This window comes from Dryobates pubescens, chromosome 36 (genome assembly GCF_014839835.1).
Source record: "Dryobates pubescens isolate bDryPub1 chromosome 36, bDryPub1.pri, whole genome shotgun sequence".
Classification (NCBI taxonomy): domain Eukaryota; kingdom Metazoa; phylum Chordata; class Aves; order Piciformes; family Picidae; genus Dryobates; species Dryobates pubescens.
Window position 1 is genome coordinate 1,272,160 of NC_071647.1, and position 27,940 is coordinate 1,300,099.

At 62.0% G+C, this 27,940-nt stretch overlaps 1 protein-coding gene across 3 annotated transcripts; it reads right to left on the reverse strand.

Moving 5' to 3' along the window:
- Positions 1–1,184: 1,184 nt before the first annotated feature.
- Positions 1,185–27,881, reverse strand: CDK12 (cyclin dependent kinase 12). Of its 3 annotated transcripts, none has more exons than XM_054176699.1 (14): positions 26,735–27,881; positions 21,724–22,608; positions 17,056–17,232; positions 16,051–16,190; positions 15,230–15,400; positions 14,376–14,565; positions 13,494–13,550; positions 12,888–12,989; positions 11,845–11,922; positions 11,277–11,393; positions 10,242–10,373; positions 8,899–9,116; positions 6,218–6,660; positions 1,185–1,877 (listed from the first exon to the last, which is right to left on the reverse strand). In XM_054176699.1, the coding sequence occupies exons 1-14, from the start codon at positions 27,781–27,783 to the stop codon at positions 1,185–1,187; spliced, it is 4,452 nt and encodes a 1,483-aa protein (XP_054032674.1). In that variant the 5' UTR covers positions 27,784–27,881. The 3 variants fall into 3 exon arrangements, with proteins under 3 accessions (XP_054032674.1, XP_054032672.1, XP_054032673.1); XM_054176697.1 differs by lacking the exon at positions 1,185–1,877 and adding an exon at positions 4,189–4,302 and having other exon boundaries at positions 6,223–6,660; XM_054176698.1 differs by lacking the exon at positions 1,185–1,877 and adding an exon at positions 4,305–4,365 and having other exon boundaries at positions 6,223–6,660.
- Positions 27,882–27,940: the final 59 nt, after the last annotated feature.

Sequence of the window (27,940 nt, forward strand, 5' to 3'; positions counted from 1 at the left end):
AGAAAGCTAAATCCATCAGCAAAATTTGTTTGCCTCAAGGCCAACCCCAAAGGGTTTCTGCTCGTAGAGGGGAGAGCAGGAGTGACCCCCACCGAGCCTGGGGGGAGCCCTGGCAAGGGCAGTGCCAGGCCAGCAGGAAGCCAGCTCTGAGCCATCCCTCCCTGGCAGCAAATTCCCAGCAGGAGTTGGTTGTTTCCTACCTTTTTTGGGGGGGGGAAGTTTTGGAAGCTTTTTGTGTGGGGAGGAGGAAGGTAGAGGATTAGGAAAGCAAAGGGAGCTGGGGGGGGGAGGTGTTCTCTTCAGCTCTTGGAAATAACAAAGGAGAGGAGGAAGAGGAGGAGGAGGAGGATGGTTCCCACTGCAAAGTCAGGGCAGGAAGGGGCTCAAACCCTAAGAGAACCTCCACAGGAGTTGGTTCAGGTGGGGGGCTGGCCCTGGGCATGGGGGCTTCCTGGAGAGGAAAAATCCAGCTTGGAGCAATGTCTGGGAGCCACATCCTGGCTCTCCACAGCCAGGCCCAGCTCCCGCTCCAGCCCTGTTCCTCTTCCTTCCTTTCGAAGGAAATGAGGGAAAAAGAAGAACCAAAACCCAAACCAAAACACAAAACCAACCCAAAAAGCTCCTTTGGGCCCCTCAGCCCCCCCAGAGCACTGCCCCCACCAAGCACTGCTGCCCAGCTTGCAAACTGGGGAATTCTGACTCCCTCCCTTCCCCACAGGGGGGTGTGGTGTGGGGGTTTGTTTCCTCCCTTCCTCCCTCCCTCCTCTTCTTCAGTGGTTGCCTTCCTCCTTCCCCACTCTGCTGGCTCAGGGCAGAAAGCTTCCCCCCAGCTGCAGGAGGGTTTTTTGGGGGGGGGGGTGGGTGTTGTTATTTTATGTCACTAACCAAGCACAAAAAGACTTTGACCAGTGAGACCCCCAGCCCAAAGAACAAGTGGGGACCCTACCCTTGGGGTGGGGGGCAAAGGGGCTGCCCCCAGGCAGCTGGAGCAAGGAGCACAGGAGGGGAGCTCTGCAGCAGCTGAAAACGAGGACCAGACCTTGGCTCCGGCTCCAGGAAAACAAAACCAACCCCAAAACCAAACCAACCAAACGAAAAACCCCAAACAACCCAACAGGTCGTGTGGCTAAGGGTGGAGAGAGGTGAGGGGGAGGAGGGTGAGCCCCCCCTACAGAAGGTGCAGCTCAGTAGGGGACCCCCCTGCCCCGTCCCCCCCGCGCAGGCACTCGGCCGGGCCCACGGTAGGGCTTCCCGTAGGAAGAAGCGGCCTGGGTCGGAGCACCCCAGCTGGGAGCCGTCCCTGCCCCGCTGGAGCCGGTTGCCCCCGGCCCCAGCTCGGGGTAGCTCTGGAGTTTGGCCTCTGGATGCAGCAGAGAGTTGTTGGTGGCGGGGTTGGGGTTGCTCCCCTCGGCCTTGGGGAACGGCTGCCCCACCGAGTGGAGGGCGACGGGGGCCGGGGGGACCCTGGCGAAGCGCAGGTCCTGGTCCCCTGGGAACTGGACAGACCCTGTGCCCTGGTAGGCGCTGGTCTCCCCGAGGTGGCTCACGGAGCCCAAGAAGGTCCTGCTCTTCCCCACGGCCTGGGCAGGAGGCGGTTCGAGTAGCGTCTGGGCCGAGCCCAGCTCCTCGGGACCGAAGGCCCCCTCGGAGCCTTCGGCGCCGTAAGTCCTGGAGGGCTGGGGCCGGCCGTAGTCCGAGGCTCTGGAGGGGGGGTGGTGGTGGTGGTGGTGGTCGTGGTGGTGGCCCAGGGGCTCCGCTTCTTGCTGGGAGAAGAGCTGCAGCAGGGCGGCCGTCACGGCCGGGGTCAGCTCCGGGGCCGCGCTGGAGAGGTCTCCCTCGGGCGGGGGCGGCGGCGGGCCGGGGGGCTCCGGGGGTCTCTTCTCCGGGGGGAGGACGCCGGCAGCACAGGCTGTGGAAGGGTGACCTCTTTTAAAGACCGTCTGACAAGGCCCCACCCACACCCCCCCAAACCCACCCAGAGCACAGGCCGAGCCCGGGCAGCCTGCCCAGGCTGGGGGCAGCAGGGAGGAAGGCTCCGGCCTGGAATCCTTTGCAGGACCCAGGCACCAATCCCTCGAGGGATTCACCTCCACCCCCTCCCCGTGGCTCCCAAGCAGGCAGCAGCAGCTGGCCCCACACCTGGGCACCCCTGCAGGGAGCTCCTGCTCTGGGACCAAAGGCTAAGCCGAGCAGCAGACAGCTGTGGAGCCACAGCCCAGCACAGGCTCCCCGTAAGGAGCTGCTGGGCAGAGGGGCACAGGGCTGTGCTGGTGCCAGGGGCTGGTGCCAGGCTCACCTTGCTGGCAGCTGATGGAGTGAGCTCCTCATGGGTTGGGTTAGAAGAGGAAAAAAAACCAACCCCAAAACCCCAGCCCCAAGCCCACCCCAGAAGCTCCACTCCTGCCTGCCCCCGCAGCAGCCTGGGGGGGTGGAGGTGCACCCTCATGTTCCCCCTCCTTGCCTCTCCCCAGAGCTGGGCACACTGCCTGGGTCAGCACCTCTGACCATGCACATTCCCAGCCCAGAGCCCAAACCTCAGCCCAGAATGGGTTGGGTTGGAAGGGACCTTCAAGATCCTCCAGTTCCAAGCCCCTGCCATGCCCAGGGACCCCTCCCACCAGCCCAGGGTGCTTCAGGCCTCATCCAGCCTGGTCCTGAACACCTCCAGGGAGGGGACAGCCACAGCCTCCCTGGGCAGCCTGTGCCAGGCTCTCCCCAGCCTCACTCTAAGGATTTTCTTCCTCCTCTCCACTCTCAGTCTCCTCTCTCCCAGCTCAAAGCCATTGTTCCTCAGCCTGTCCCTCCCAGCCCTGCTCTGAAGTCCCTCCCCAGCTCTCCTGGAGCCCCCTCAGGTACTGGAAATGCAGGGTACAGACTGCCCCCCCCTCAGCCCCCCTGCAAGGGCTCCAAAGGCTTCCAGAGCCCCCAAAAATCTTTGCTCCTAGGACCCCCCCAGAGCTTGGCTCCAAAAGGTCACCCCAAAATCTTTGCTCTCAGAGCCCCTAAGAGCCTTGCTCCCAAAGCCCCCTAACCCTTTGCTCCCAGGGCCCTCAAGAGCTTGGCTCCAAAGGGGACCCCCCTAGAGCCTTGCTCCCAGGGCCCCCAAGAGCTTGGTTCCAAAGGGGGTCCCCCTAGAGCCTTGCTCCCAGGGCCCCCAAGAGCTTGGCTCCAAAGGGGACCCCCCTAGAGCCTTGCTCCCAGGGCCCCCTAACCCTTTGCTCCCAGGGCCCTCAAGAGCTTGGCTCCAAAGGGGGTCCCCTTAGAGCCTTGCTCCCAGGGCCCCCAAGAGCTTGGCTCCAAAGGGGGTCCCCTTAGAGCCTTGCTCCCAGGGCCCCCAAGAGCTTGGCTCCAAAGGGGGTCCCCTTAGAGCCTTGCTCCCAGGGCCCCCAAGAGCTTGGCTCCAAAGGGGGTCCCCCTAGAGCCTTGCTCCCAGGGCCCCCAAGAGCTTGGCTCCAAAGGGGGCTCCCTAGATCCTTGCCCCCAGGGCCCCCTTGCTCCCCAAGCCACTTTCTGAACTCCTGCAGCACACCACAGCTGACCTCCCTTCCCCTTTCCTCCTCCTCCTCCTCCTCCTCCAGCACAGCAGCAAGAGGATCAGCTTGGAGAGGGTGATCAGAAGGTGATTCCCCTGCTGAGGGGAGGAGATGAGAGGGGGGAGAGGAGGGAGGGAGGGGGCCACAAACCAAACCTGGTGAGCAAATCAGATCCTCCAAGCAGTTTGCCAAAGTGGTTCTTAAAAAGGTCAAACTTTATTGTGAAAACCAAGGAGGGGGGGTGGGGGTGAAAAAAAAGAGAAGAGAGGAATCTCTCCCACCCCCTTCCAAAGCCCCAGAACCTGGAGAGCTAAATTTGTGTTCAAATCCATCCCCAAAAAATCCCCCAACCCCCCAGCCCCCCTTCCAACCCCCCCCTAGGAACAAACAATCTTCAGGTCACTGTCAAAGCCAAGCTGCTGCTGGAAGGGGGTCTGGGGGGGTGGGGGATGAAGGGGGGGGTGGGGTGGTGAAAACAAAAGACTCAAAATCAAGAGGACAAAGTTCTTTAGTTGGCTCTGGGCTGAGCCAATTGAGGCCAAAGTGAATCCAAAAAGGTACAAAAAAAAAAACCCAACCCCAACCCCACCAACCAAAAACTGAGCACAAAAAAAGAGCAGCAGGATCACAGGGGGGGCTGGGGGGGGGGGGGGCAGGGGTGTTGAAGGCACCAGAACACAGCACACGTTGAGCTACATTGCAGAGCAGGAGGAGGAGGAGGAGGAGGAGGAGGAGGAGAGGTTGGGCCAAAAGAGGCTCCCTGGAGAGTCTGAGAGAGACACCACTCAGGAGGCTCTTCTCTAGGACTGGGTGAGGTCCTCCCAGGAGGTGGCTAAGAAGGGCAAAAAAGAGCAACAGAAACACAAAACAGAGCTGGAGAGATGGGCTGGGGGGGGGGGGGGGTTGGCTGCCCTCACACTCACCTCTGACCACAGGGGGAAAAAAAGGGGGGGGAAGGAAATGGTCATCACTTCACCCAAGGGCTGCAGGGCTTCCACACCTGGCCCCTGCCTGCCCCCCTGCAAGAGCCAGCACCTGGCTCAGCTGCACACAGGCACTGAAGGAGCCCAAAGTCAACCCCACAGACAGCCCAGGGCTGCACTGGCTGAGGGACACAGGCTCCATTCCCCCCCTGCCAGCACTGCCCCCCCAGGCTCCACTCCCCCCCTGCCAGCACTGCCCCCCCAGGCTCTACTGCCCCCTCCCCACACTCTCAGGCACTCCTCAGTCCCTCTCCCCTCTTCCTCTCCTTCCCTCTGGGAAGGCAAAGTGGAGAGGAGAGCTGGGACAGACTAAGGTGAGAAATTCCACAGCCTCCCAGCATGGAGGGCTTGGAAGGGACCTCTGGAGCTCCCCCAGCCCAACCCCCCCTGCCCCAGCAGGGCTCCCCCAGCAGCCTGCCCAGCAGCACAGTGCCCAGGGGGGGTTGGGAGCTCTGCACAACCTCTCTGGGCAGCCTGCTCCAGGCCTCCAGCAGCCTCACACCAAACAATTTTCTCCTCCTGCTCAGGTGGAGCCTCCTGGGCTCCACTCTGTGCCCCTTGCCCTGTCCCTGGGCAGCACTGAGCAGGGTCTGGCCCCAGCCTCTTGCCCCCCAGCCTTTAGCTCTCACTGAGCATTGCTCAGCTCCCCTCTGGGGCTGCTCTGCTCCAGGCTCTCATCCTGTGCTCCTCACAGCTCCAGTCCCAGCCTGTGCACAACCCCTGCCCATGTGCAAGCTGATCACCAGGGGGATCACAGCAAGACCTGACCCTTCAAGGCAAGTCTTGGGATCTGAGGCTTGATCACAGTCTAGCAGCTTTCTGCCTCCCTCTGCACCCCCTGCCACCCCACTCTGCCATCTCTGCTTCTGCTGGCCACAGGCAGACCAGAGGCACTCATCTGAAGCACCCAATTTGACCCTGCACAGAATCACAGCAGCCCAGCCTGGGAGGGGCTGGAAGGGACCCTCTGCAGAGCACCCAGCCCAAGCCCCCTGCCCAGGCAGAGCCACCCAGGGAAGGTCACTCAGGAGCACATCCAGGGGGGGTTGGAGGCTCCAGCACCTCCCTGGGCAGCCTGCTCCAGGCCTCCAGCAGCCTCCAGCTCAGGAAGTTCCTCCTCATGTTCAGGAGGAGCTTCTCCTGTGCCCCTTTGTGCCCACTGCCCCTTGGCCTGGCACTGGGCACTGCTGCCAACAGCCTGGCCCCAGCCTCCTGCCACCCACCCTTGAGCTATTGATCAGCATTGATCAGGTGCCCCCCAGGCTGCTCTTCTCCACCCTCAACAGCCTCAACTCCCTCAGCCTTTCCTCCTCTCAGAGCTGTTTCAGTCTCCTCAGCATCTCTGCAGCCCTTTGCAGTCCCCTCTCCAGCAAGTCCCTGTCCTTGAACTGGGGAGCCCAGACCTGGGCCCAGTACTCCAGATGTGGCCTCACCAGGGCAGAGTAAAGAGGCAGGGAAACCTCCCTCAACCTGCTGGCACCCCAGGGTGCCCTTGGCCTACTTGGCCCCAGGGCTGGCTCCTGCTCACCCTGCCCACAGGGTGGGTTGGGTTGGAAGGGACCTCGAAGGTGATCCAGTTCCAACCCCCTGCCATGGGCAGGGACCCCTCCCACCAGCCCAGGCTGCTCAAGGCCTCACACAGCCTGGCCCTGAGCTGCTGCAGGGAGGGGGCAAGGAGCTGGAGGGGCAGTGCAGGGCTGCTTTACCTGTGCTCTCCTCGGGGTGCGCCGGGGGGGTCCTGCGGGCCCCCCGCTGCTGCTCGCCGCTCTTCTCCCCATTGCTCTCCTCCAGGGGCTCCTGGCTCTTCATCAGCTGACTCAGCAGAACGGCCAGCACGTTCTGCATGTCTCCCTGAGCACTGCCTGCTTCTGGAGTTGCCTGCTCCTCTGCCTGCTGGGCCTCTGGGGGGGGCTCCTCTATGGCTTCCTCCGCCGCCGCCTGGGGCTCCTGCTGCTGCGTGGTGGCTTCCGTCAGAGCCGTGATGGACTGGTTGAGAGCCTCCAGCTGCTGCTGCATCTCGGGGTTAGAGTGGACATTCAACAGCTGGGCCATCTGGGAGACACTCAGATCAGTCTGGCTCTGCAGCAGGTTCAGCAGCACAGCCAACTCGCTCTGGTTCAGCTGCTGGGTGATGTCCCCGAGGCCTGTGGGGAACACAAGAAGCGGCACAAGGAGGCTGAGAACCGGAAGGGGTCGTCCCTGCCCGTGGCAGAGAGGTTGGAGCAGGTGAGCTCTGAGCTCCCTTCCAGCCTGAGCCATTCTGGCAGTGATGATTAAACCACAAACAGCTCCCAGCAGCAACTCTTCTGCCTTCACACCCCCCCCGAGGAGCAAGCTCTGCACCAGGAGGCTGCTGGAACACTGCAGGAGGTTGCCTGGGGAGGTGGTTGAGGCTCCATCCCTGGAGATGCTCAAGGTGAGGCTGGGCAGGGCCCTGGGTGACCCTGATCTAGTTGAGGATGTCCCTGCTGAGTGCAGAGGGGCTTGGACTGGATGCCCTTTGGAGGTCCCTTCCACCCCAGGCAATGCCACCCCGCACCGGTGACACCGCACACGGCGAGCCACATCCCTTCTCCCTCTTCCCAGAAGGCAGAGAGGCTCCAGGAGGAGGGTTCTGAGGTGGTTTGCTGAGGTTTCCACCACCAGCTGGGCCCTGCAGCCTGCTCTCAGCTGCAGCAGCACTGCAGCAGCACCCCGTGGCACTGCACATGCACTGCACTCACCCGAGGCGGCGCCGGGCACTGCTCTGCTGCCACCGGGGGGACCTTGGCCACCAGCAGCCTCAGAGCTACCCACACCCAGAGCTTGCTGGAGCCAAACCTCCCTCTCAGACAGCTGAGGGCAGCTCAAGAAGCCACCACCACCACCACCAGCCCAGAGCAGCGAGTCTGAGATGTGTGATGGAGAGGGAAGCCCTCAGCAGCAGCTCTGGCAGCAGCTCAGCCCCTCCTGGGGCCTCTGCTCACTCCATGGATGCCTCCTGGCAGCAGGATGGAGCTGAGCTGCTGTTTGGCCTGGAGGAAAGGTGTGTTGCACCGAGGCAGCAGCAGCAAAGAGCTCAAGCAGAGGGCTGAAGGCTGGCCTGGGGTCACAGAGGACTCTGTCCTGAGCTGCAAGGATCCAACCCTTGAGGGGCAGCAGCTCCCTCTGCTCCATGCTGGAGCTCAGCCTCCTGCCTGCCAAGGGACAAGGAGGTCCCTTCACACTGCACCAGCTTCTGGGCTCAGGGGCTGCCAGTGAAGCTCCTGGTGCTGGCAGGCAGCTCAGGAGGTGACACTCACTTCTCTCAGCTGTTTGCCAAGCCAGCCACCACCTCTGTGTCCATCTGCACACCCCCTGCAGCCACAACTCTCCTCCTGCTTGTCAGCACAGCTGACACAAAGGCAGCCTCAACCCACACCTGGGGGGGGTCTGGAAGGCTCCCACAGAGTGTGGCCTGGGTGGCTCTGGGAGCCTCTAGAACCCCAGGAATCCAAACTCCCTCTCCTCCAACCATCTTCTGGCCCTGGGAAGGGTGGTTGGAAGCAGTGCCCAAGCCCTGGGCCCGTGGGGCCTTATGGCCAAGTGATCTTTCCTGCAGCAAGGTGCAATAATTGCCTGCTTTGCCCAGCAGCCTGGCACAGCCCATGCCTGACCTTTGCATCTGCTGACCACCCTTCAGCACCCCTGTGCAGCCTTGGCAGGGCTGTGGCCTCCACAGCCTCCTCTCTGGTATTTCACTGGCCTACAGTGATGCAGGATCTCCTTTCAGCATCCTCTGGAGGATGCTTCAGAGCCAACAGTATCCCTTGGGGAATAAAAGCACAGCCAGCTCACCACTGGGTGTGACTGCTGGAGGCAAAACCCACTCTGCAGCCAGTGGTGTTCACAGCAGGGGAACAGAAGAAAGGAGGAGAGGGGAAAAGAGTCAGGAGAGGAAGATTCTGGGATGGTCTTTCTGGAAGAACAGAGGTGGAAGAAGCAGAGTGGCTGCCAGGAGCTGAGGGGGCCTGCAAGAGAGCTGGGGAGGGACTTTGTGCAAGGGTTTGTAGTGCCAGGATGAGAGAATGGATTGAAGCTTGAGGAGATTGAGACAGGGGATAAGGAGGAAACTCCTGGCAGTGAGGGTGGGGAGAGCCTGGCACAGGTTGCCCAGGGGGTGGCTGTCCCCTCCCTGGAGGTGTTCAAGGCCAGGCTGGATGAGGCCTTCAGCACCCTGGGCTGGTGGGAGGTGGCCCTGCCCATGGCAGGGGGGTTGGCACTGGCTGAGCTTCGAGATCCCTTCCAAGCCAACCCATTCTGTGATGGCAAAGCAGGCCCAGAGCTGCCCACAGCCAGGCTGGGAGGGGCAGGGAGGGGACGGAGGAGGAGCAGCCTCGCACGGCCCCAGTCTGAGCACTGACCTACTGCATCTGCAGCCCCAGGCTCGGGTTTGAGCTGGGCAGGCTGGGGCTGCACAGGACTGCTGCTGCTGTTCTTGGCAGTGTCTGTGCTGCTGACAGAGGTAGCTTCTTTCCTGGACACTTTGGACAGGGGGGGCTCCTCCACTGCCATCCCGCTCTGCCGCTGCCGCCGGCGCTTCTTGCTCCACAGCTCGTGGCAGTCCTGCCAGTGGGGAAGGCTGGAAGAGAGCAACACTGAGAGGGTAAGAAACAAGGGAAGGAAACCCATTTAATGCCCAACCCCCCTCAAAAGACCACAGAAGGTTGTTAGGGTCTTGAGAGAACCATGGAACTGTTGGGGTTGGAGGAGCCCTCCGAGAGCACGGAGGCCAAGCACTGAGCCAGCAGCAGCCACTGAGGGCAGCTCTGCCGAGCTCTGGCAGCCTGGAGGCTTGAAGAGAGCTCTCTCACTGCTTTCTGGGGTCACTTCTGGCCTCCCCACTTCGAGAGAGGGAAGTGTTGGAGAGAGTCCAATCAAGGGCTAGGAAGAGGCTGAGGGGCCAGGAGCATCTCTGTGAAGAGCAGAGGCTGAGAGCCCTGAGGCTGCTGAGCCTGGGGAAGGACAGCCCCAGAGGGGAGCTGAGCAAAGCTCAGCAAGAGATAAAGGCTGGGGGGCAAGAGGCTGGGGCTCAGTGGTGCCCAGTGGCAGGACAAGGGGCACAAACTGGAAGCCAGGAGGTTCCATCTGGGCAGGAGGAGAAAGTTGTTTGGTGTGAGGGTGCTGGAGGCCTGGAGCAGGCTGCCCAGAGAGGTTGTGGAGTCTCCTGCTGTGGAGAGCTTCCAACCCTCCCTGGGCACTGTGCTCCTGGGCAAGCTGCTGTGGGGGCCCTGCTGGAGCAGAGGCTGGGTGAGCTCCAGAGCTCCCTTCCCAGCTCCAGCACCATGCTGGGATTCTGAAGGCAAGAGGAATCCTGCTCACAAAGCAGCTCCAGCAGAGCTGGGCTGGAGGGGCAGAGCAGAGCTGCAGTGTGACAGTGCTCAGCAGCCACTCTTCCAGTCAATCAATGACTGGACAGTGAGCACAAGGGAGGCCTGGCCATCCCCTGTGCAGCAGAGGGCAGGGATATGCTTCATGCTACTCTTCCAACAGCTCTGAAGCACCTCACAAGCACCAAACTGAGCTTCCCCAAGCCAGGCTGAACGGCCCCAGCACAGCCAGAGCTCAGTGACGACGCAGAGCAGGGGAGAGAGCCCAGAGCTTCATTCTGACTGACAGAAAAGCCTCAAGGCCAAGGCAGTGGCTGCTTCCCAAGGCTCATCAGCAGAGGTGGCCACCAGGTGAGAGGAAGCCAGCTGGAGCTTACTCTGGAGGTGCCATTTTGCTGAGGTCAACGTCCTTCAGGAAGTCGCTCTGCAGGGCCTGTTCCGCTGTGCAGCGCTTGCCGGGGTCCAGCGTCAGCATGTGGTCCAGCAGGTCCAGAGCAGCAGAAGGAATGCTGTGGGAAGAGGGGGGAAACATGGCAAGGCTGGTCCTGAGCAGAGGGAGAAGCCCCCTGAAGCACCTCAGAGCTGAGGGGAATCCCTGCTGTCAGAATCGGTTCCTGTGTGCTGCAGCTGCTGGGGGACAGCAGCCGCCAGGCCAGGCCTGCAGCTGCCAGGCCAGGCCTGCAGCCTGAGCTCTGCTCTTCAGGAGGAGCAGCCCCAAGGCCCAGAGGATTATCAATTAATTCCACTCTGCCCCCCAGAGAGCTCCCCCTGGAAAGCAGGCAGCCTCAGCACCCAGCCCACCACAGTGCCAAGTGGTGCCCAGCTGCCAGCATCCTGAGCTGGCAGAGGCAGGGAACCTCCCCGGGCAGAGCAGCTCTTTAGCAAGGGGACAGTGACCTCCTTCCAGCCTTCCCCAGATGGAAGAAGCCCTCCTGGAGGGAGCTGCCCAGGGCAGAGGGCAAAACAGGGAAGCACTGCTTCAGCCTTCATCTGAGGGGAGACCTTCTGGCTCTCCACAACTGCCTGAAAGGAGGCTGGAGCCAGGTGGGGGTTGGCCTCCTCCCCAAGAAACAAGTGACAGGACAGGAGGAAATGGCCTCAAGCTGCACCAGGAGAGCTTTAGCTTGGGCATGAGAAGAAATTTCTTCCCTTCAAGGATTCTCCAAGGCTGAAAGAGGCTCCTGAGGGAGGTGGTGGAATCCCCACCCCTGGAGGGGTCTCAGAGAGGTGGTGCTGGGGGCCATGGTTTAGCCCCAGCCGTGGCAGAGGACTGTTGGACCTCAGAGGTGTTCTCCAACCCAAACACCTCTGTGATTCTACCCTGCCAGGCAGCCCAGAGCCCAGCAGGAGAGCAGCTGAGCTGCAGCAGGAGGCCATCAGCCCTGGGCTGGCCCCCTCCTCCCAACACTCACAAGGAGAACTCCTCACGCAGGCGCCTTCGGTATTGCTTCTTGGGCTTCATAGTGTTGAAGTAGGGCAGCTTGATGACATCTGGCCAGACTGCTGGGCAGGGGCTCCCACAGAGCCGGCTGGGGGGGCACACAGGCAGAGGATGGTCAGCAGCTGGCAGAGGAATCACCAAGCAGAGCCAAAAAGTTCCCTTTCTGAGCCCTAACCTAGGCCTGGGCACACTGCGGCCAGGAGAAGCCTGGGGTCCAGCAGGAGGCAGATGGAAGCCTCTCCCCTGCAGCTCCCCAAGCACTCAGCACCAGGCATTTGCCACCTGCAGGGGTCAGGGGGGCTCACTGTTGTAGCCATGGACTCCCAGCAAAGCTTCCTGAGGGGTGCACACAGCAGCAGGCCTGGGCACCCCACTGCCTGCCTGCTCCTCTGGGCAGTCAACAGCCACTTGCTGGGCCCTGGTTTTCCAAGGCAGGTTAAGGGCTGCAGCAAGAGAGGAGGGCTCCTAACACAGAGGCTGTGTGCAGCAGCAGCTCCTGCAGCACCTCTTCTCCCAGGCATGCATGGGCAATGCTTTACCTGATTAATTCAAGCTGAGCCAGTTCCAGATTGGCTTGGAAAATAGGCTTCTTTGTAAACAGTTCCCCGAGGATACAGCTGGAAGGAGGAGAAAGCAAGAGGTCAGGGCCAGGCAAACCCTGGGGAGCAGCAGCTGAACACTGCAGCTTCTCTGCTCAGGAGCAGCTTTGGCTGAGGAGAGTTTATTTGCATCAGGGCTTGTAGTTGAGGACTGACAAACTAACCTGTGTGTAGGGAGTCACCAGCTGCAGGCAGCTGGGAAATGCCACTCAGCAGCAGGGCTGCTTGAACATGGCACAGGCTTTAACTCTTTGTGGGGGGAAGGGGAGGCTGTGCCAACAGCATGGCAGAAAGGAACCACCCCAGGCAGGCCTCTCCTTGCCCTCCAGACTCAGCCTTGCTGGGGCAAACAGGCAGGGCTGGGGGTGATCACCTCCTGCTCCTCAGTGTGCTCAAGGTGAGTCACAGAGCCAGAGAAGGAGTTGGGTTGGAAGGGAGCTTCAGTTCCAACCCCCTGCCATGGGACACCTCTCAGCCAGACTCAGCTGCTCCAGGCCTCATCCAGCCTGGCCTTGGACACCCCCAGGCAGGAGGCAGCCACAGCCTCCCTGGGCAGCCTGGGACAGAGCCTCAGCAGCCTCACACTGAGCAGCTTCTGCCTCAGCTCCACTCTGCCCCTGCTCTGCCTCAGCTCCAAACCCTGCCCCTTGGGTCTGTCTCCAGACCCCCTCAGCAAAAGTCTCTCTGCAGCCTTCCTGCAGGATCCCTTCAGCTCCTGGCAGGCAGCTCTGAGGTCCTTCTGGAGCCTTCTCCTCTGCAGGCTGCACAGCCCCAGCTCCCTCAGCCTGTCCCCATGGCAGAGCTGCCCCAGCCCTTCGTGGCCTCCTCTGGCCTCACTCTAACAGCTTTGTGTCCTCCTTGTGCTGGGGACTGGAAGAGAGCTTCAGCAACCAGCCCAGGGGCAGAACTCCTTCCTGTGCTGCCTGCTGACAGGCAGCCCCAGCAGGACAGAAAGAGAGGGGCCCAGGGCAGGCAGTACTCACCCACAGCTCCAGACATCTATGGCTGGTGTGTAACGTTCCTCACCTAGCAGCAGCTCTGGGGGGCGATACCACAAGGTGATGACTTTGTTGGTGTAGGGCCGGCTGCAAGGCAAGGCACAGGCAGGGGGTGAGGGCAGCACCCACCAGCCCCTTCCAGGCTCTCACTCTGACCCCCACAGCTTTCCCCCCACCCCAGCTGCATTCAGGCCCAGCAGCAGCACTCCTGGCCTCCAGGGAAGCTGCTGGGAGCCAAGCACAGGTTTCACAGCAAGCTGTGGCTCCCCCAGCCTGCAAACTCCTGCCCATGCAGCCTGCCAGGAGGGAGCTGTGCCTGATCCCAGAGCACAGGGTGGTCCATGGCAGGCCTGCAGCCAGCACAGAAGATGCTCAGCTCAGGTCCCTGCTCAGCTGCTTTGTCCAGAGCCAAGCTGTTGACACCACCCAGGAGTGGGTTTTTCCCAGCAGCTGGAGCTGCACTACAGCAGTTCCCCTGGGAAGCACAGCCCTGGCAGTGCCAGGAGCTGGCAAGTGAAGGGAGTGTGTGGCTGTGGAGAGGAAAGGAGCTCAGCCCACCTCCAGCAACCCTCTCCCCCCTGCTCCCCTCACCTCTCCTCCGAGCTGTAGAGTCGGGCCAGTCCGAAGTCTGCAAGCTTGATTTGCCCACTGCAAGAGAGAGCAACCAGAGCATCACTGGGGCTGGGGCAGGGGCAGCTGAGGAGGTTTCCACCCCACAACCCCCCCATGGTGGCAGAAAGGCCTCAAAGCAAAGTCTGGTGCTGGACCCAGAGGAGGTCACAGCATTGAGGCTGGGAAAGACCTCAGAGAGCACAGAGGCCAAGCACTGAGCCAAGGGCTGCAGCTTCCCAGAGCCTGCTTCATGCCTCAAGGAAGCAAAAGGAGGGGAGAGGGAAGGCAACAATTCAGTCCTGTCCCTGTCACAAACCCTTCCCAAGAGGCCAGTGTCCCAGAGGAGCTCTTCAGGTGGAGATCCAGCCATGGGGATGCAGTGGGTTGGAAGGGACCTTCAAGATCCTCCAGCTCCAACCCCCTGCCATGGGCAGGGACCCCTCCCCCCAGCCCAGGCTGCTCCAGGCCTCATCCAGCCTGGTCCTGAACACCTCCAGGGAGGAGATAACCACAACCCCCCTGGGCAACCTGTGACCCTCCTGGCAAGAATTCCTTCCTCATCTCCCCTCTCAACCTCCCCTCTCCCAGCTTAGATCCTGGCTCCTGCTCATCACCAGGGGTGAGGGAGGGTTTGCTGCCCTGTGTGGTGCTCCAGGCCTGGTTACAGAGCTCAGGGACCTGCCCAGTAAGCAGTTTCTCATCAGGAGTGGCTGCTGACCCTTTCCTGTTGGGGACCTGCTGTGATGGGGGACACCTCCCACCAGCCCAGGCAGCTGAGGGCTCCATCCAGCCTGGCCCTGAGCACCTCCAAGCAGTGTGTGGTGTGAGCAGCAGGCAGGGCAGGGCCTGGGCAGGGCTCACCTGTTGTTCAGGAGGATGTTGGAGCATTTGATGTCTCGGTGCAGGAAGTTCTTCTTGTGACAGTAATCCAGACCCTCCATTAACTGTTTCATGAAAGACTTGATATGGTCCTCTGAGAAGTGTACCAAGCCAGATTCTAGCAGCCCCATTAGGTCATGGTCCATGTACTCAAACACAAGGTAAAAGGCACCTGGGAGAGGCAAGAAATGCTTTAAGAGAGGCAAAGGGAGAATTGAAGGAGGTTCAGGGGGGTGAAATGAAGTCTTTCAGTGCACTCAGTGTGGTCTCTTGCTGCTCTCTTCAGGTGGTCTTGAGGTCCTCAGGGCTCACTCAGCACTCCAGATGTTTCTTGCTCAAGGGGGAAAAAACCCAACCCCAAACCAGCTGAGCAGTTGTGAGGCCAAATCCCAGCATCCCAGGGGGGTGGGGCTGGAAGGGACCTCTGGAGATCAGCTGCCCCAGCAGGGCTCCCCCAGCAGCCTGCCCAGCAGCAGCACAGTGCCAGGGGAGGTTGGGAGCTCTCCACAGCCTCTCTGGGCAGCCTGCTCCAGGCCTCCAGCAGCCTCACACCAAACTACTTTCTCCTCCTGCCCAGATGGAACCTCCTGGGCTCCACTTTGTGCCCCCTGTCCTGCCACTGGGCACCACTGAGCCCCAGCCTCTTGCCCCCCAGCCTTTATCTCTTGCTGGGCACTGCTCAGCTCCCCCCTGGGGCTCTCCCCGGGCTCAGGGCAGAGCAGACAAAACCCTTCCAAGAGCAGAGTTTAGGTTCCCAGTTTTCCCACACAGAACCAGCACCCAGGCAAGGGCTGCAGCACCTCCCTGGCTCCCCCAGCCCACCCCCCAGGGCCTACCTTTGTCCTTCTTGAAATCCAGTGCATCTTGCTTGTCTGTGACAATCTCCTTCATGTTCACCACGCTGCGGTGGATCAGCTGCCGCAGGATCTTGATCTCGCGGATGGCGGTGATGGGGAAGCCTTCCTTCTCGTTGTCCAGCCTCACCTTCTTCAGAGCCACCAGCTCACCTGCCAGCACACACCAGGCTCCCTCACACCCCTGCCCAAAGCCCTGCCTGGGCTCTCCCCACGGGGCGAGGAGCAGTCGGCCTCGGCCTCCGCAGCAGCGGAGGTCGCTTCGGCTGCCGCCCTGCCCGCGGTCCTTAGGAGCCAGCCCCCCGAGCAAGGTGCTGCCCCCCAGGGCTCCTGCCTGGGCTGCTTCAGCAGGGCTGGACACAAGTTCAGCCTGGAAACCTGCTCCCCCAGCCTGGAAACCACCCAACCCCTCCCTCAGCCTGGAAACCTCCCCCCTCGGCCCCTTTCTCAAGCTCTGCTATCCCACAGCCTGACACAGACACAGAGTCCAGTTGGGAGTCTCCAGCTGCCACAGCTGGATCCAGCACAAGCACCTGGGCACCCCTCCTCTGGGCACCCCTCCTCTGGGCACCCCTCCTCTGGGCACCCCTCCTCACAGGCAAGGAGGGCAGCAGAACATTTCACAGCTCCTTCACCCCCACTCCCCCCAGACAGCAGCCCCCAGAGAGGCTTCTCCCAGGCCCGAAGCCATTCCTGGCCCCGCAGGGATCGGTCCCGAAGCCGCAGCGCCGCTGCCGGGCTGGGTGCTGAGCAGGGCCACAGCACCCCAGAGGAGTCAGGCAGCAGGTCCTGGGCCCCCTTACCTGTATCCTTGTCCTTGGCTTTGTAGACCTGCCCATAAGTCCCCTCTCCAATAATGCCAATGATGTCAAACTTGTCCACGCAGCGCTTGCCCCAGTCGCTCTCCGTCTGCCGCCGCTCCCCGTACCGAGGACAACAGATTCTGAGAGAGGGCAGAGGGCTCAGGGAGGCCTCCCCCAAGGGCTCCCCCTCAGCCACCACCCCCAGCCCAACCCACTCTCTCCAGATGGTTTGACAAAAAGCAGAGCTCAGGCAGCCTGTCACAGCAGGGAGGGGTTGGGAGGGACCCTCTGCAGAGCACCCAGCCCAAGCCCCCTGCCCAGGCAGAGCCACCCAGGGAAGGTCACTCAGGAGCACATCCAGGGGGGGGTTGGAAGCTCTCTCCAGAGCTGGAGGCTCCAGCACCTCCCTGGGCAGCCTGCTCCAGGCCTCCAGCAGCCTTCAGCTCAAGAAGTTCCTCCTCATGTTCAGGAGGAGCTTCTCCTGTGCCCCTTTGTGCCCAATGCCCCTTGGGCTGGCACTGGGCACCGCTGCCAACAGCCTGGCCCCAGCCTCCTGCCACCCAGCCTTGAGCTATTGATCAGCATTAATCAGGTCTCTTCTCCAGGCTAAACATGAGGAGGAACTTCCTGAACTGGAGGCCTGGAGCAGGCTGCCCAGGGAGGTGCTGGAGCCTCCAGCTCCGGAGAGCTTCCAACCCCACCTGGATGTGCTCCTGAGTGACCTTCCCTGGGTGGCTCTGCCTGGGCAGGGGGCTTGGGCTGGATGATCCCCAGAGGGTCCCTTCCAGCCCCTCCCAGGCTATGTCCAGCTTTAGAAGGAAGAGCACAGAGCATGCACAGGAGTGCTGCAAGGCCAACCCCGAGACTCCGAGCAGGGGAAGCGCTGCCTGACCCCCGCTGCGGAGCAGGGGCAAAGCTTCACCAGCTCCCAGAAAAAGCAAGGGAGAGGGGTGGGGAAAAAGGGGGAGAAATAGAATAAACCCAACAGAGAAAGCCAGCTCTTACTTTGGTCTCTTCTTGAAGGGTTGCTGAGGTGGTGTGGCTGCCTTTGGTTCCGGGGAGTCAGGAGGGGAAGGATCCCCTCCGGGGAGCTCTGGGGGGAGCGGGAGGTCCGTCAGTAAGTGTCGTGGTCTCTGCTCTCTATCTTTCTTCACAGGTTTTGGAGGGAGAATCTCTTTTGGACTGAAGCCCCAAAAAGTTAACACAACACAGAGGTCAGAAACTCCACAGCTGCTCACCACAGACAGCACAAAACAACTTCAGTGGAGGGCAACAGCCCTCAGGAGGCAGCAAGGGCCTGAGCGGAGGCAAGGAGGGACAGCGGGGAGGGGGAGAGGAGGTTTGCATCCCCTGCCCCCACAGCAGCACAGCTGGCTCCACCTGCCCCCAGCACAGCTGGCTCCACCTGCACCAGCACAGCTGGCTCCACCTGCCCCCAGCACAGCTGGCTCCACCTGCCCCCAGCACAGCCGGCTCCACCTGCCCCCAGCACAGCAGCACAGCTGGCTCCACCTGCCCCCAGCACAGCCGGCTCCACCTGCCCCCAGCACAGCTGGCTCCACCTGCCCCCAGCACAGCTGCACAGCTGGCTCCACCTGCCCCCAGCACAGCCGGCTCCACCTGCCCCCAGCACAGCCGGCTCCACCTGCCCCCAGCACAGCTGGCTCCACCTGCCCCCAGCACAGCTGGCTCCACCTGCCCCCAGCACAGCAGCACAGCTGGCTCCACCTGCCCCCAGCACAGCCGGCTCCACCTGCCCCCAGCACAGCCGGCTCCACCTGCCCCCAGCACAGCTGGCTCCACCTGCCCCCAGCACAGCCGGCTCCACCTGCCCCCAGCACAGCAGCACAGCTGGCTCCACCTGCCCCCAGCACAGCCGGCTCCACCTGCCCCCAGCACAGCCGGCTCCACCTGCCCCCAGCACAGCCGGCTCCACCTGCCCCCAGCACAGCCGGCTCCACCTGCCCCCAGCACAGCTGGCTCCACCTGCCCCCAGCACAGCTGCACAGCTGGCTCCACCTGCCCCCAGCACAGCCGGCTCCAGCTCTGCTTTTGGAGCTAAGGCAAACCTGAGGCAAGAAAGGAAGGAGCTGTGTGCAGCTCTGCTGTCCCCAGCAGAAGGAGGCCACAAGGATGAGCCCAGGGCTGGAGCAGCTCTGCTGGGAGCTCAGGCTGAGGGAGCTGGGGCTGTGCAGCCTGCAGGGGACAAGGCTCCAGGGGCACCTCAGAGCTGCCTGCCAGTGTCTGAAGTGACCTCAGAGCTCATCTGCTCCAAGCTCCCCACCACAGGCAGGGACAGCTCTCAACTAGCCTCAGCTGCTCAAGGCCTCATCCAGCCTGGCCTTGAGCACCCCCAGGCAGGAGGCAGCCACAGCCTCCCTGGGCAGCCTGGGCCAGAGGCTCAGCAGCCTCACACTCAGCAACTTCTGCCTCAGCTCCACTCTGCCCCTGCTCTGCCTCAGCTCCAAACCCTTCCCCCTGGGCCTGGCTCTGGACACCCTCAGGAAAAGTCCCTCTGCAGCCTTCCTGCAGGATCCCTTCAGGCACTGGAGAGTTCCTAGGGCTGAAGAGTCAGGAACTCTTCTCCCTGCAAGCTTCCACTCTGCCAAGGTTTCACAAAGCTTCAGAGACAGGAGAAGAGCAGAGCCCTGCCAGGGTTTGTTTTTAGGGCAGGCAGCAGGAGGGTTGCTGCCTGTCAGCACCACCAGGTCCAACCCCTCAGCAGGCAGCAGTGGAGTGCTCAAGTGGGTCACCTGCCCAAGGCTCCCATGCTGCACAAGTCTCTCAGGGAGAGAGCCCAGGGGGAAAGGCCTCCCTGGCCACACTGCTGCCAGCAGGGCACATCCCACAGACACCACAGCAGGCCAGCTGCAGGGGCTGGAGGTCACCCCCCAGGCAGCTGCAAAGCCCTGAGGGGCTGGATGACACCCAGCTGGGGCACCTGCCCCACATCACACCTCTGAGAAGGGTCCTGAGCTCAGGGTCTGCACAGCCAGGGCTGTAGGAGGGCAGAGCCTCTGCTCCAAGAGCAGAGGTCAGCTGGGGCTGGCTCCTCTGCAGGTCTCCCAGGTGTGTGTGGAGGGGGCTGGATGCTCACAGGCACCAACTGCTCTCAGCTGACTTTGTTCAGTCCACTCCTAACTGGCAGCAGAGCAGCTGCTGAGAGCTCCTCAGTCCTAGAATGGTTTGGGTTGGATGGGACCTCCAAGCTCCCCCAGTCCCAGCCCCCCTGCCATGGGACACCCACCAGATCAGCTTGCTCAAAGCCTCATCCAACCTGGCCCTGAAGGCCTCCAGGGAGGAGGCTTCCACAGCCTCCCTGGGCAGCCTGCTCCAGAGCCTCACCAGCCTCCTGCTGAAGGCCTTCCTCAGAGCCAGCCCAACCCTGCTCTGCCTCAGCTTCAACTCATGACCAAGGGCAAACACCCACAGCCCAACAAAGGCTCCTCCAAGCCTAAAGCAGCAGCAGTGTGCTGGGGCTGGGCCAGGCCTGCAGTCAGCTGCTGCCAACAGCCAGCCAGATGTTCCCAGGGGCCTGCACGAGCTCTGAGGCTCCCAAGTGCAACACCCAACAGCTGCAAAGTTTCTCCCACTTGGCTTCTGAGCAGCTTCTGCCCTCCTCCTGCTGCACCTCCTGCCAGGTGAAGTCACCCAAGCTGCACCCTGACCACTTCAGACATGAGCCTTGAGGGTTTGGGGAGCACCAAGGCAGGCTGAGGAGCCCCTGAGTGAGCTGAGGTTTGTGTTCAGACCCTTCAGAGTGTTTCCCAACCCTGTGCCTGCCATGGCCTTGGAGCTGGAACCTCCTTCCCAAGCCAAGTCTGTCTTAAGAAGTTTTGTGCCTGAGCATGCAGGCAGTTGGTAAGAGAGCTTCAGCAGGCAGGCAGTGCCATCTGCAACTGCCACCACACTCAGCACCACCAGCTGGGCTCTCCCAGCCTGTCACTGGGACTCCTCTTCCTCAGCTCAGCAGCCAGCTGCATCAGCACCCACACCCCTGGGCTCATGACAGCAGAGGGGGAACCTTGCACACAGCTAAGGCACAGCTGGGTGGTGACAGAAGAGCTCCAGAGGGTTTGCAGGCCCCTGGCTGGCTGTGGAAAGGAGGCAGCACAGCAGCAGAACCTGGCTCAGACCAGCAGTGGAGCTGGGGAAGATGCAGTCTGGGCTCAGCCCAGGGCCCTTTCAGTGAATCAGATCCTGGGCACTGAATTGTTTGGGCTGGAGACCACCTTTAAGATCCCTGAGTGCAACCAGCCTCTAACCCTGCCAAGGCTGGGGCTAAACCCTGGCCCTCAGCACCACAGCTCTGCCTCTCTGAGCACCTCCAGGGATGGGCACTCAGCCTCCTCTCTGGACAGCCTGGGCCAGGCTTTGAGAACCCTTCCAGTCAAGGAGTTGATGTCCAACCCAAGCCTCCCCTGGGGCAACCTGAGGCCATTTCCTCTCATCCTGTTGCTCACTGCTAGGGAGAAGAAACCAAGAGGATCACAGAATGCTTCTTGCTTGGAGGAGACCTTCAAGACCATCCAAGCCCAGACTCTGACCCCCAGCTCATTACAACTTCCTTGCAAGGAGCTGCAGAGAGCTGACCAGCTCAGGAAGGGCACCAAAGCCATGCCCAGGCTGAGCCTTCACCTGGCTGGCAGTGCCAACATGACCCTGACAGCAGGACAAGCCCTGAGCATCCCTTAACCCTTCAAGAGCTGGGCTCACACCAACTGCAGGGTGGTTGCAGCAAGCCCCAAGCATTGTGTGAGGCACTGCTCATTGGGTAGGACACTGCTGGTGCCACACCACTCTACCAACCCCAGAGATCCCCACTGCACCTTCAGCCATGCCTGGAAAGGCTCAGGAGCTGGCAGGGAGCTCCAGCAAACAGAAGTGTGAGCAAGGATGCCATGAGAGCAGCACTGCACCACACTGCTGGCTGCAAGAGGGCTACACAAAGAGTTCTCCTCTTCCCTAGCTCCATTTGGGATGCTCTGGGCCCTTAGCCTCTTCCCCCTGCCAAGACACATCCCCCCCCCCCAGTGTTTTTCAGACATGGATTCATGCCATGGGTTGGGCTGGAAGGGACCTTCAAGATCCTCCAGTTCCAAGCCCCTGCCATGCCCAGGGACACCTCCCACCGGCACAGGCTGCTCCAGGCCTCATCCAGCCTGGTCCTGAACACTGCCAGGCAGGAAGGCAGCCACAGCTATTCCAGATTCTCCACCCTCACACTGAAGAGCTTCTGCCTCAGCTCCACTCTGCCCCTGCTCTGCCTCAGCTCCAAACCCTTCCCCCTGGGGCTGGCTCCAGACCCCCCCTCAGGAGAAGTCTCTCTGCAGCCCTCCTGCAGGATCCCTTTGGGTATTGGAAGATCCTGCAGCTCCAACCCCCCTGCCATGGGCAGGGCCACCTCCCACCAGCCCAGGCTGCTCAAGCCCTCACCCAGCCTGGCCTTCAGCACCTCCAGGGAGGAGACCTCCACCACCCCACCCCTCCACACAACCCAGCCCAGCCCGGGCTCGTCGGAAGGGATCAGCGGAGTCCTCGGGGCGCCGCAGGCCGAGCCGGCGGCTCTCAGACCAAGCCAAAGGATCCATTTCTGCTCCAGGTTTGGCTCTCACAGGCAAAGGAGGAGGAGAGGGGGTGGGGTGGGAGGGGAAGGCTCTGGTGGGACCTTACCTATCCAAGTCATCTTCCCCAAGTAAAAGAGGGGGCAGCGGGAGCGGAGGCAGGGTCGACGTTTTCAGGTGCGGGATAGCAGCCGTCACAGACACCTGGGGTTTTGGAGCCACGGGGACAGAGGGCTGAGAGTTCACCTGAGAGGATAAAGTAGACGTCCTTGGGTGGGAGGAGGATGGCAAAGAGGTTGGGGCCGAAGCGGGGGCCGGCAGCGGCGCCGGCTGGGAGGGCGGCGGCGGCGGCGCGGCGGGAGCCGGCGGCAGGGGCGGCGGCGGCGGCGTGGGGGGCGGCGGCGTGGCGGCCGGCAGGGGCGGCGGAGGGGACTTGAGCGAGGGGAGGGGAGGGGGAGGCTCCTTCTCCGCCGTCTCCGGCTCCTTCGGAGACAGCAGGTCCTCCGCCCCCGCCGCGGGCTTGCAGTCCTTGGCCGCGGCGTGCTTGGAGTCCCTGGCCGGCGCCGGCAGCTTCCTCTCGGCGTTCTCCTCCGCCTTGGGCCGGGCTGCCTCCGCGGGGCCCTTGGGCTCGGCGCCGGCGAGCGGCGCCGCCGCCGGCTCCGGCTCCGAGGAGGCCTTCTCGCATTTCACGCTTTTGGTGACCTTTTTGGCTTCTGCCGCGGGCTCCTTCGGCTCGGCTAAGCTGTTCTCCCTCCTCGCCAGGAAGATGGGCGAGCCCTTCGCCTCCTTGCCGTCCACCTTGGCCGCGGCCGCCGCCGCCGCCGCTCGCTCCTTCTTCTTCCTGCTGAGCTCTGCCCCCAGGCTGGAGTTGAGGGGCAGCCGGCTGGGGGAGATGCTGGAATGGCGACTGCGGGAGCCGGACCTCTGCTTCTTGCTGTGAGATGAAGAGTGCCTGGAGTAGGCAGGGCTCCTGCTGCGGGACTTCACCGACTTCCTGCGGGGACGAGGGGGAGAGCAGAGGTGAGAGGGAGCAGGGCACAGCCCGCAGGCGGCTCCCGGGGCGGGCAGCCCCCAGCTCAGAGGGTCCAGAAGGGCTGCCAGGACAGACTGAAGGACTGACAGCAGAGAGCCATGCGATGGTTTGGGCTGGAAGGGAGCTCCAAAGCTCAGCCAGTCCAACCCCCCTGCGCCCAACGGGGCCATGCTGCACCGGAGCAGGTGGCTCAGAGCCCAGCCCTGAGCGTCTCCAGGGATGGGGCCTCAAGCACCTCCCTGGGCACCCTACAGGGAGGCTGGAGAGAGACTTCCCATGAGGGTGTCCAGCAACAGCACAAGGAGCAGGGACACCTCTCAATCACACTTGGCTGGCTCAAGGCCTCATCCAGCCTGGCCCTGAGCACCCTCAGGCAGGAGGCAGCCACAGCCTCCCTGGGCAGCCTGGGCCAGAGCCTCAGCAGCCTCACACTGAGCAGCTTCTTCCTCAGCTCCACTCTGCCCCTGCTCTGCCTCAGCTTCAAACCCTTCCCCCTGGGCCTGCCTCCAGACACCCTCAGGGAAGTCTCTCTGCAGGATCCTGCAGGATCCCTTCAGCTCCTGGCAGGCAGCTCTGAGGTCCCCCTGGGGCCTTCTCCTCTCCAGGCTGAGCAGCCCCAGTCCAACTTTTCTTACCCAGGACTGCTCAGCCGCCTTTGGCCATGGCAAAGATCTAGGTGAGGGTGGCCACAGCTCCAGCAGGCCCACACAGAGCTGCTGTGCTCAGTCCAAGCCACCTTCAGCAAGCTGAAGGCCTCTGGAATGTCTTCTCCTAGCCTCAGCTGCAGAGCCAACAGCTGCTCCAAGGCATGGTGGCCCACAGCTGGGCTTTCCCCTCCTGACCTCTCTTCCATCCTGACTTCCAGAGGAGAGGTTCAGAGAGTGCCCTGGGTTGGAAGGGACCCTTCAGAGGTCATCTTGCCCAAGCCAGTTTGAAAGCAAGCTTTGGTGCACAGCCATCTGAAACCCAGAGCTGCTGTGTGGGCTCCCAGCAGCTCCTTGGTTCCCAACAGGGGATTTGGGACTTGGGGACTGAAGAAAACACAGAAAGCACTAAAAAAAACCCCAAACCCTCCAAGGCTGTCTTGGCAGACAGTGGAAATAATTCAGTGTCCCAGAAATGCCTCTGCTCCCTCCTCTGAAGGAGCTGAGCCACAGTCAGATGTCTGCTGCCTAAGCAAGTGTGCCAGTTGGAGACACTTGCTGTCCCAAAGCTCTCCTGCTCCTCTGCAGGAGCTGAGAGGAGATCACAGAGACCCCCCCCTAGCCACCCTGGGGCAGGGGCAGCTGCCCCCACTTACACCCTTGCCTGCAGACCAACCTTCAGAGGGGCTGCAGGGGAGACACAGCTGCTCTGCTCCCTGCAGGTGAGCTCCTGGGGGGGGCCAGCAGCACAGCCCCACCCTGGGCTCCTGGAGCAGAGCTTTGACCATGAGCTTACACAGACCTGCCCCAGAGAATGGGTTGGAAGGGACCTGCCAAGCTCCAGCCCAAGCCCCCTGCACTCAGCAGGGACATCCCCAGCTACAGCAGGCTGCTCAGAGCCTTGTCCTGACCATGAGCCTCAACTCCTTCCCTGGGCAGCCTGGTGCAGTGTTCCAGCTCCCTCATGGTGCAGGACTTGCTCCTCACAGCCACCTAAACCTCCTCTCCTCTCACTCCAAACCACTGCCTCTCATCCTGTCACTGCAGGCCTTTGGGAGCAGTACTGAAAGGCTGCTCCAAGGTCTCCCTGAAGCCTTCTCTTCTCCAGGCTGAGCAACCCCAGCTCCCTCAGCCTCAGCACCATCCAGGCTGCAAGCTCAGGGAAGCAAACCCAACAATGAACTGCAGCTTGCAGTGGATGGAAGCCATCAACCCCCCTCTGCTCCTCCAGCAGGATCACTCCAGGGGGGTGGGTTCTGTAATCCATGGGTTCTGTCCTGAAGGATTAGATCAGAGAGGGGAGAGAAGAGGAGCTGGGGATCAACTGGAGCCAGAGACTGAGAGCACTCAGGACAAGCTGAGAGTAAACAGTAGGTAACCTTTGGAATCTTTTGGTTTGGGGTCCAGGGTTTGGCAGCCCTTCACTTTAGGCAGGCTCCAGAGCAGCAGCACAAAGTGCTTCCAGGTTGGTTCCCACAGCTGAGCTGAGGGAAAGAGAAGTGTTTGACTTCCTCAGGTCAGAGGCAAGGAGCAGGTGACACAAAGAGAAACTTCAGGGTGAGGCATGGAGCAGCCTGGGAGCAAAACTCAGCTCAGGTTGCAGTCAAGACATGGAACAACCTGGGGGGGGGAAACTCAGCCCTTTGCAGACTCATTTTCAGCCTGCTTAGGGCTGAGCATGGACCTCACCAAGAGCCACAACCCACAGTGATGCCATGAAGGCAGCACAGCTTCCTCCCACTGCACTCTTACCCTTCCAAAAGGCTCAGCAGTAAGGGACATGAGGAGCTGTGCCAGCAGGGCAGGGAGGGGGGAGAGGAGAGGAGAAACAGAGTGGAAGGAGCTGGATTGAGAGTGGACATGAGGAAGAACTTCTTCCCCATGAAGGTGGTGAGCCCCTGGCACAGGCTGCCCACAGGAGCTGTGGAGGCTCCAAGTCTGGAAGAGTTGAAAGCCAGGGGGGGATGAGGCCCTGAGCAGCCTGGGCTGGTGGGAGGGGTCCCTGCCCATGGCAGGGCTTTGGAACTGGATGAGCTTGAAGGTCCCTTCCACCCTCAGCCATTCCATGGCTCTGTGACTACCCCTCAGAACCTCTCAGATGCACCTAGAGAAAGAGCAGAGGAGAAAGGACCAGAAGGAGAATGGCAGCAAAGAGATTGTCCCTGAGAGCTTCCAGGGGGCTAACCCCAACACAACCTCCCTCACAGCAAGGACAAAGGCACAGCTTCAAACCCCCCAGGGAAGGGAATTGCTGTGCCAGCAAAGGCCAAATGCCACAAGCCCCCACCCCGAGGTCTCTGGGATCTGCTGATCACATCAACAAGCTCTGGAGGCAGCAGCAGCAGCTCCTGTTGGGGCCAGAGGATGCAGCAGAGCTCCCCCAGCACAGGGCACTGCTACAGAGATTACAGTTCCAGGTCACATCTTAATTGCCATGGAGCTCCAAGCAAAGCTTCCCCAGCACCCATGGTGACAACTGGAAACTCCCTGAGCAAAGAAGAACCAGCACTGAGCTGGGCAGTGCCCTGCAGGTAACAGGATGGCTGATGAAGCCCTGAAACCAAACACTTCAGGTTGAGTTCCCTTCTGGAGCAAAGTGACCAGCTCAAAGATAAAGCAAGAAACCCAAATCAGAGCTGAGCCAGAGCCCAGCTGCTCCCTGCCTGCCCTTCCAGGATGCCCCAGTTTCAGACTGGGAGCAAGGAACTCTTGGACTGTGGAAGGAAAGTTGAGGTTAAAGAGATGGAGTTCAGAGAGGTTTCTAACTCAAGGGGAAAAGGGAAGTCAAGCTCAGAAAGAGCAAGATCCACTCAAACCAAACCTCCCTCCTGCAAAGGGGGATCCAGGTTCCACACCTTGGAGCCTTCAGGCTTCCAGCAGTAAGTGGAAGCAGCCTCCCCCTGCCCGAACTTCTCCCCAGGGAAGCACTTCAGATCCTGTGTCAGGAGCTGAATGGCTTCGTCTCCCTTCAGAGCACAACCCTCCCGAGGAGCCTGGGCCCTTCTGCAGGGGCCAGCTCCTGAGGGGGTGTAATTTAATCCCAGGAGCTCGGCCAGCCCTGGGCCTCTCTGCCCAGAGCCAACATGGAGGCTGCCGACAGCCAGCCAGGGAGGTGTCTGCCGGAGTGTGAGCACCTCCTGGACCCGACCCCAGCACCACCACAGCCATCACCCCACAGCCACTCCGGGCAGCCAGCTCCCCGAGCCCCACCAGGAGGCACAGAACGGCCTTCAAGACCACCCAGCCCCCACCCCGGGCAAGGACCCCTCCCCACCAGCCCAGGCTGCCCAAGGCCTCCAACACCTCCGGGTGGGGGGTGGGGGGAAGCATCCGCAACCTCCCCGGGTGAACCGCTGCAGCTGGGGAAGGAGGTTAACCCCTGCCGGGCCCAAAGCCGCCCCAAGCACCTCCCCAGGCCCCCGGGCGGCGCGGAGAGCACTCACCTGGCGATGGGGCTGCGGCTGACCGAGCGCTTGGCGGCGAAGGGGCTGCTGGAGCGCCGGCGGCTGTAGGGGCTGGGGGAGCGGCCGCCGTAGGAGCCGCTGCCGCGCTCGTAGCTGGAGGAACGCCGCCTGCTGTAGGGGCTGATGGACCTCTGGCGCCGGCTGTAGGGGCTGGGGGAGCGAGCGTTGGACTGGTAGGCCACGGGCTCCTTGTAGGGAGGGCTGATGGAGGGCCGGCGTGAGGAGCCGCCGGGGCTCTTCCGGTAGGGATCGTAGTTGCTGGAGGTGTGCGAGCGGGGAGGGCTGAGGTCGTACTCCTGGATGTAGGAGGCTCCGGAGGGGCTGTCGTCCAGTTTGGGGCTGTCAGACCATTTCCTGTGGGGGCTCCTGGATTTCCTCTTGGGGCTGTCGACGGTTTTGTAACTTTTGGGGGCCTCTCTTTTCCGATGGCTTTTGCTGCGCTCCTTGTGGCTGGATTTGAGCTCCCGATCCTTCCGGGACTTCTCCTTGTGCGCCTTGGCCGAGCGGGACTCCTTGTTGCTGCTCTTGGAGGACAGCGACTTGGGGTGCTCCTCGCTCTCCAGGAGCCTCTTGGAGGATCCCGAGACTCTCTCCTTGGTGGACCCGGACCTGCTGGATGCCTCCAGGCTCTTCTCCAGCTTCCTTTCTTTCTCTGCCTGCTTGCTCTTCATCAGCTCCCGGACGCGCTTGTGCTGGTGGTGCCGATGCTTCTGCATCCTCTCGCTCCTGTCCTTCCTCTCCTCGTTCTCCCTCCTGTCCAGTTTGAGGGCCACATCGTCCGAGAAGGTATCCGAATCCGAACTGATGTCATCGTACTCCACCAGGGGCTTGATCATCGCGCCCAAGGGTGCCGCCGTCTCCTGGGCCGCCAGCGGTGACTCCTTGGAGTGCCTGGACTTGTGCCTCTTGTGCCTGGAGGCCAGCCGGTGCCTCTCCTTGCTGTTGGAACTCCCGCTGCCAGGCCCGTGCTGCGAGGACCCCCCGCCGCCCCCATCCTTCTTGCCCCCATGTCTGTCCGGATTTGGCATTCCTCCTCCACTGTGCTCGGGAGAGGGGAGGGGGGGCAAGCCTTCAAGACCCCCAAACTTCAGGCTCCCTCAGCGCCCCGCTCCTCGCACCATTCACCCCGGCCCTCCCTGCCGCCAACACCCCCTGCTACATGGGGAGCGGGGCAGGGAGCGCGGC

What these genes read in the sequence shown, in the direction of transcription:
- CDK12 (XM_054176699.1), bottom strand. Translation starts at nt 27,783, where the DNA reads ATGCCAAATCCGGACAGACATGGGGGCAAGAAGGATGGGGGCGGCGGG. An exon ending in GGATTTCAAGAAGGACAAAG is followed by an intron (nt 14,566 to 15,229) that starts GTAGGCCCTGGG and finishes TGCCTCTCCCAG; the next exon opens with GTGCCTTTTACCTTGTGTTT. An exon ending in GCTCAGCTTGAATTAATCAG is followed by an intron (nt 11,394 to 11,844) that starts GTAAAGCATTGC and finishes GTGCCCCCCCAG; the next exon opens with CCGGCTCTGTGGGAGCCCCT.